This window comes from Oncorhynchus keta, chromosome 3, assembly GCF_023373465.1.
Source record: "Oncorhynchus keta strain PuntledgeMale-10-30-2019 chromosome 3, Oket_V2, whole genome shotgun sequence".
In the NCBI taxonomy this organism is placed as follows: domain Eukaryota; kingdom Metazoa; phylum Chordata; class Actinopteri; order Salmoniformes; family Salmonidae; genus Oncorhynchus; species Oncorhynchus keta.
Window position 1 is genome coordinate 28,497,103 of NC_068423.1, and position 7,300 is coordinate 28,504,402.

The 7,300-nt window shown below is 46.3% G+C and overlaps 1 protein-coding gene and 1 long non-coding RNA gene across 15 annotated transcripts; one reads left to right on the plus strand and one right to left on the minus strand.

The window, feature by feature from the left end:
* The first annotated feature begins 283 nt into the window (after positions 1-283).
* Positions 284-1,097, plus strand: LOC127915349 (uncharacterized). 4 transcript variants are annotated; one of them, XR_008091063.1, is made up of 4 exons: positions 284-475; positions 512-619; positions 763-870; positions 978-1,097. It is a non-coding gene; the product is annotated as an uncharacterized LOC127915349 (long non-coding RNA). The 4 variants fall into 4 exon arrangements; XR_008091065.1 differs by having other exon boundaries at positions 763-942; positions 978-1,025; XR_008091064.1 differs by having other exon boundaries at positions 471-619.
* On the minus strand, positions 1,095-6,961 carry LOC127915335 (calpain-1 catalytic subunit-like). Of its 11 annotated transcripts, XM_052495335.1 has the most exons (6): positions 6,925-6,961; positions 6,604-6,672; positions 3,172-3,250; positions 2,988-3,101; positions 2,705-2,763; positions 1,095-1,159 (listed from the first exon to the last, which is right to left on the minus strand). In XM_052495335.1, exons 1-6 carry the CDS (start codon positions 6,958-6,960, stop codon positions 1,133-1,135), a joined length of 384 nt encoding a protein of 127 aa, XP_052351295.1. In that variant the 5' UTR covers position 6,961; the 3' UTR covers positions 1,095-1,132. The 11 variants fall into 11 exon arrangements, with proteins under 11 accessions (XP_052351295.1, XP_052351390.1, XP_052351380.1 ...); XM_052495430.1 differs by lacking the exons at positions 6,604-6,672; positions 6,925-6,961 and adding an exon at positions 6,552-6,592; XM_052495420.1 differs by lacking the exons at positions 6,604-6,672; positions 6,925-6,961 and adding an exon at positions 6,500-6,540.
* Positions 6,962-7,300: the final 339 nt, after the last annotated feature.

Below are 7,300 nucleotides of genomic sequence, written 5' to 3' on the forward strand. Positions count from 1 at the left end.
GGGCACTCTAGTGTAGTTGGCAGGCTGAGGGGGTTGGGTGAGGGGCTTGCTGTAGTGTAGTTGGCAGGCTGAGGGGGAGTGGGTGAGGGGCTTGCTGTAGTGTAGTTGACAGGCTGAGGGGGTTGGGTGAGGGGGGCTTGCTGTAGTGTAGTTGACAGGCTGAGGGGGTTGGGTGAGGGGGCTTGCTGTAGTGTAGTTGGCAGGCTGAGGGGGGTTGGGTGAAGGGGCTTGCTGTACTGTAGTTGGCAGGCTGAGGGGGGTTGGGTGAGAGGCTGTGCTGTAGTGTAGCTGGCTGGAGTAACTGATTCACACTATAGGGCCAAACTGAACCGAACTGAACTGGGCTGGTTATTCTTTCACCATAGTAGCTGGAACCGTGCTGGAAAGGACAATGTGGAAATAAAATATCTGAGTCGGTACAGTACAGGTCAGCCCTATAGTTCAGATCAGGCAGAGGAAGATATAGGCTAGGAAGGTCTTCATGGTTTCAGGGAAGATATAGGCTAGGAAGGTCTTCATGGTTTCAGGAAAGATATAGGCTAGGAAGGTCTTCATGGTTTCAGGAAAGATATAGGCTAGGAAGGTCTTCATGGTTTCAGAGAAGATATAGGCTAGGAAGGTCTTCGTGGTTTCAGGAAGATATAGGCTAGGAAGGTCTTCGTGGTTTCAGGGAAGATATAGGCTAGGAAGGTCTTTGTGGTTTCAGGGAAGATATAGGCTAGGAAGGTCTTTGTGGTTTCAGGGAAGATATAGGCTAGGAAGGTCTTCGTGGTTTCAGGGAAGATATAGGCTAGGAAGGTCTTCGTGGTTTCAGGGAAGATATAGGCTAGGAAGGTCTTCGTGGTTTCAGGGAAGATATAGGCTAGGAAGGTCTTCATGGTTTCAGGGAAGATATAGGCTAGGAAGGTCTTCGTGGTTTCAGAGAAGATATAGGCTAGGAAGGTCTTCGTGGTTTCAGGAAGATATAGGCTAGGAAGGTCTTCGTGGTTTCAGGGAAGATATAGGCTAGGAAGGTCTTCGTGGTTTCGAGGAAGAGGCTACAGTAGATCTTTATGAGCCCAGTGAAGAGGCACCTTGCCGGGCACGTTGGCTGTTCGGGCCTGTCCCTCTCCTGGGAGAAAACTGGTCCTCTTCAACCACACATGGTCATATACAGCCACTGAATACATACAGAAAGAAAAAGAAAGAGAGGCCAATGGATAGAGAGGAGAGAAAGAGAAGCCGATGGACAGAGAGGAGAGAGAGAGATGGACAGAGAGGAGAGAGAGAGATGGACAGAGAGGAGAGAGAGAGATGGACAGAGAGGAGAGAGAGAGATGGACAGAGAGAGAGAGAGATGGACAGAGAGGAGAGAGAGAGATGGACAGAGAGGAGAGAGAGAGATGGACAGAGAGGAGAGAGAGAGAGATGGACAGAGAGAGAGAGAGAGATGGACAGAGAGGAGAGAGAGAGATGGACAGAGAGAGAGAGAGAGATGGACAGAGAGGAGAGAGAGAGATGGACAGAGAGGAGAGAGAGAGATGGACAGAGAGGAGAGAGAAAGATGGACAGAGGAGTGAAAGAGAGAGACCGATGGACAGAGAGGAGAGAGAGAGAGATGGACAGAGAGGAGTGAAAGAGAGAGACCAATGGACAGAGAGGAGAGAGAAAGAGAACGACAGGTGGACAGAGAGGAGAGAGAAAGAGAACGACAGGTGGACAGAGATGGGAGAAAGGGAGAGAAAGGGAGAGATGGACAGAGAGGAGAGAAGGACAGAGAGGAGAGAAAGAGAGATGGACAGAGAAAAGAGAAGCACAGAGAGGAGAGAAGGACAGAAAGAGAGATGGACAGAGCAGAGAAGAAGAGAGAAGCACAGAGAGGAGGGAAGTTAGTCACTAGACCACAGGCTGCTAAAATGCATGGCTGTTTGTTGAAAATGTAGAGAATGATCTAGGACCCACCTCAGAGATATTCAGCTCAGATGTAGGACCCACCTCAGATGCAGAACCCACCTCAAGATATTCATCTCAGATCCAGGACCCATCTCAGATATATTAATCTCAGATCCAGGACCCATCTCAGAGATATTCATCTCAGATACAGGACCCACGTCAGAGAGATTCATCTCAGATGAAGGACCCACCTCAGAGATATTCATCTCAGATGAAGGACCCACCTCAGATGTAGGACCCACCTCAGAGATATTCATCTCAGATACAGGACCCACGTCAGAGAGATTCATCTCAGATGAAGGACCCACCTCAGAGATATTCATCTCAGATGAAGGACCCATCTCAGATAAAGGACTCACCTCAGAGATATTCATCTCCGATCCAAGACCCACCTCAGTGATGTTCATCTCAGATAAAGGACTCACCTCAGTGATGTTCATCTCAGATAAAGGACTCATCTCAGAGATATTCATCTCAGATACAGGACCCACGTCAGAGAGATTCATCTCAGATGAAGGACTCACTCAGAGATATTCATCTCAGATGAAGGACCCATCTCAGATAAAGGACTCACCTCAGTGATGTTCATCTCCGATCCAGGACCCACCTCAGTGATGTTCATCTCAGATAAAGGACTCACCTCAGTGATGTTCATCTCAGATAAAGGACTCACCTCAGTGATGTTCATCTCAGATAAAGGACTCACCTCAGTGATATTCATCTCAGATAAAGGACTCACCTCAGTGATATTCATCTCAGATAAAGGACTCACCTCAGTGATGTTCATCTCAGCCACTCCTTCTCCCTCCTTGTCTAGCTGCTGGAAAGATCCTGTAACAATAGTAAGTACATTTCTGAATGAAAACGTTGTTGGATATGACCAGGGTCATGTCGATTAGACACCAAATGGAAGAAAACAAGGAGGGACTACCTAGACTTGTGCAATGAGAAAAAGGGGTTTTAAAGCATTAACGGTTGCCCAGGTAACTGGTTTAGCAAACATTAGGTCTACACACAGTACATCCATCTTGATTAACTAACAGTACAGTACTTACTAAACATGGCTTCCAGTTTGACCAGACAGCAGATGAAGTTGTCAAAGTCTACGGCCTCGTTCTCAGCATAGCGAGCCACCAGGACCTGATTCAGCCTGTTGTTCAGTTTAAAACCTACGAGGGAGACGGCAGAGTCAGTAGTGTGTGTGTGTGTGTGTGTGTGTGTGTGTGTGTGTAACTATACCTGCCGACTCCACAGCAAGTCGCATCTCATAGGAGCTCATGGATCCTGACTTGTCCATGTCATATTCTCTATAGATGACCTACCGATAAAACACACAGATATCATATTCTCTATAGATGACCTACCGATAAAACACAGATCAAATTCTCTATAGATGACCTACCGATAAAACACACAGATATCACATTCTCTATAGATGACCTACCGATAAACACACAGATATCACATTCTCTATAGATGACCTACCGATAAAACACACAGATATCACATTCTCTATAGATGACCTACCGATAAACACACAGATATCATATTCTCTATAGATGACCTACTGATAAAACACACAGATATCATATTCTCTACAGATGACCTACCGATAAACACACAGATATCATATTCTCTATAGATGACCTACCGATAAACACACAGATATCACATTCTCTATAGATGACCTACCGATAAACACACAGATATCATATTCTCTACAGATGACCTACCGATAAACACACAGATATCACATTCTCTATAGATGACCTACCGATAAACACACAGATATCATATTCTCTATAGATGACCTACCGATAAACACACAGATATCATATTCTCTACAGATGACCTACCAATAAACACACAGATATCATATTCTCTACAGATGACCTACCGATAAACACACAGATATCATATTCTCTATAGATGACCTACCGATAAACACACAGATGTCATATTCTCTACAGATGACCTACCAATAAACACACAGATATTATAGACAAAGGCTGGGATTCATTTTCAAGTCGCGTTATGTCGCACCCGACTACATGCACAGCATTTACCATGAAATGCAATCTCTGCGAACGTCATGGAAAATGCCTATAAAATAAGCATTGTCAGATTCATAGTGCCTGGCGCTATACCGCACCTTGGATTGAATCATGGCCATACAGATTTCAAAGGTAGGAAATACATGCATTTCTTTGAATGATTCAGTATATTCGGTTCAAATGTATGTAAGTATATACTCAGTGGCCAGTTTATTAGGTACACCCATCTAGTACCAGGTCAGACCCCCCTTTTGCCTCCAGAACAGCTTGCCTTCTTGTGGGCATGGAAACGTTGCTCAATTGGTATCAAGGGACCTAACGTAATGCCAGGAAAACATTCCCCACACTCCATTACACCACCAGTCTGTACCGTTGACACCAGGCAGGATGGGACCATGGACTCATGCTGCTGATGACAAAACCTGACTCTGCCATCAGCATGACGCAACAGGAAGTGGGATTCATCAGACCAGGAGATGTATTTCTCCTCCTCATTGTCCAGCATTGTTGATCGCGTGCCCAGTGTAGCTGCTTCTTCTTCTTCTTGTGTTTAGCTGATAGAGTGGAGCCCCGTTTGGTCGTCTGCTGCAATAGCCAATCAGTGACAAGGATCGACGTGTTGTGCGTTCCGAGATGACACGCCGTTATTTGACTGTTTGTGGCACGCCTGTTAGTTTACACGACGCTTGACCCGGCGTGCCTGGCACCGACGATCATACCATCCTCATCGTTGCTTAGGTCACTCGTTTTGCCCATTCTAACGTTCAATCGAACAGTAACTGAATGCCTCGATGCCTGTTTGCCTGTTTTATATAGCAAGCCACGGCCACGTGACTCACTGTCTGTAGGAGCAAACCATTTTCGTGAACGGGGTGGTGTACCTATTAAACTGTGTATATGCTGTTATTCCTGTAACTGCAGTTGGAAAAAAAGGCTGTAGATTGATGCAGAGTGTCACGCCCTGGCCATAGAGTTTTTTTATGTCTCTATTTTGGTTAGGCCAGGGTGTGACTAGGGTGGGCATTCTATGTTCATTTTCTATGTTTTTGGATTTCTGTGTCTGTTTGGCCGGGTGTGGGTTCTCAATCAGAGGCAGCTGTCAATCGTTGTCTCTGATTGAGAACCATACTTAGGCAGCCTTTTCCCCACCTGGTGTTTGTGGGTCGTTGCTTTCTGTTTTGTGTGTTTTGCGCCTGACGGAGCTGTTTCGGTTGTTATTTTTGTTACGTTGTATTTCGTGTTCAGTTCTATTTAATAAATGACGAACACGTACCACGCTGCGCCTTGGTCCTCAACTTCCACCAACGGCCGTTACACACAGTCATATTAAATTAATCAGTGTTGTGCACCTTAGGAATTACAGTCCCCCTAAACTGGCTACTCAGTGTATATGCTGGGTACTTCCTGTTATTGCAGTTGTATAAAAGGCTGTAGATTAATGCAGAGTCATATGGAATATGAATCAGTATTGTATTGAATAGTAATGAATATGAATCAGTCATATAAATGAATCAGTATTGTATTGAATAGTAATTAATATGAATCAGTCATATAAATGAATCAGTATTGTCCACCTTCAAGCCAGATACAAACTGGGCCCTAAGGAATTGAATCAGGAATGAATCAACCCTCAGCTCTCACCAACAACAGTACACGGTGACAGAAGAACTAGGTATATGTCCCAAACCCTAATTGTCCCGGGTAACTCTAACCCAGATAAATCTCTGGGCCGTAGTGCATTATATTAGGAATAGGGTGCCGTTCAGGATCCAAGCCAGGCCTTACCAGCCACTTCCTGATCTTATTCCAGAGCATCTGGAACTGTACCAGGCCTTACCAGCCACTTCCTGATCTTATTCCAGAGCATCTGGAACTGTACCAGGCCTTACCAGCCACTTCCTGATCTTATTCCAGAGCATCTGGAACTCTACCAGGCCTTACCAGCCACTTCCTGATCTTATTCCAGAGCATCTGGAACTCTACCAGGCCTTACCAGCCACTTCCTGATCTTATTCCAGAGCATCTGGAACTGTACCAGGCCTTACCAGCCACTTCCTGATCTTATTCCAGAGCATCTGGAACTGTACCAGGCCTTACCAGCCACTTCCTGATCTTATTCCAGAGCATCTGGAACTCTACCAGGCCTTACCAGCCACTTCCTGATATTATTCCAGAGCATCTGGAACTCTACCAGGCCTTACCAGCCACTTCCTGATCTTATTCCAGAGCATCTGGAACTCTACCAGGCCTTACCAGCCACTTCCTGATCTTATTCCAGAGCATCTGGAACTGTACCAGGCCTTACCAGCCACTTCCTGATCTTATTCCAGAGCATCTGGAACTCTACCAGGCCTTACCAGCCACTTCCTGATCTTATTCCAGAGCATCTGGAACTCTACCAGGCCTTACCAGCCACTTCCTGATCTTATTCCAGAGCATCTGGAACTCTACCAGGCCTTACCAGCCACTTCCTGATCTTATTCCAGAGCATCTGGAACTCTACCGGGCCTTACCAGCCACTTCCTGATCTTATTCCAGAGCATCTGGAACTCTACCGGGCCTTACCAGCCACTTCCTGATCTTATTCCAGAGCATCTGGAACTCTACCGGGCCTTACCAACCACTTCCTGATCTTATTCCAGAGCATCTGGAACTCTACCAGGCCGAGACGGGCAGTGCCATCCTTCTGGGGGATTTGCTGAGTCAAGGAATGTAAAAGAAAAAGGAAACTCATCAGTCAGCCAATCAGAAACATGCTGCTAGTGTGGAGACCCTGTTCAATACCGACAGCATAAAGGGAGCTGATTAAGCCAGAGGGCTGTCAAATCAAAAGGGTTCTCAAGCCTATAGGGTCTTGAGAGACCACTAGCCAATCAACTCTTTAGAATTAACAAAGAGGCCAGTCCTGTCAGAGTGCGGGTGTGTGTGGGGAGGATACATCCATGAGGCTGACCATGCTCCTACAGGACTCCATACTGAAGCGTCTGTCTTCAGGTCTTCGTCTGAAATCAAACAACAAACCAGTCAAACTGATGATCTGAGTCTTCCCACAGCAGAACCCACAAGGCTATACCTAAAACAAGGGCACTGCGTTCATCCACCCTCTGGCCTGCTCGCTCCCTACCACTGAGGAAGTACAGTCTCGCTCAGCCCAGTCAAAACTGTTCTGCTCTGGCCCCCAATGGTGGAACAAACTCCTCACGACGCCAGGACAGCGGAGCTTGGACCACCACCTCGGGAGACACCTGGAAACCCCACCTCTTTAAGGAATACCTAGGATAGGATAAAGTAATCCTTCTCACCCCCCCCCTTAA

Bases quoted from the DNA above. Each gene is read 5' to 3' on its own strand.
- LOC127915335 (XM_052495335.1), bottom strand. From the start codon at position 6,960: ATGGAGTCCTGTAGGAGCATGGTCAGCCTCATGGAT. The intron at 3,251-6,603 runs GTAAGGCCCGGT...TTTTATCGGTAG, and splicing joins ATAAGATCAGGAAGTGGTTG to GTCATCTATAGAGAATATGA. The intron at 3,102-3,171 runs GTATAGTTACAC...TCTCCCTCGTAG, and splicing joins ACTTGCTGTGGAGTCGGCAG to GTTTTAAACTGAACAACAGG.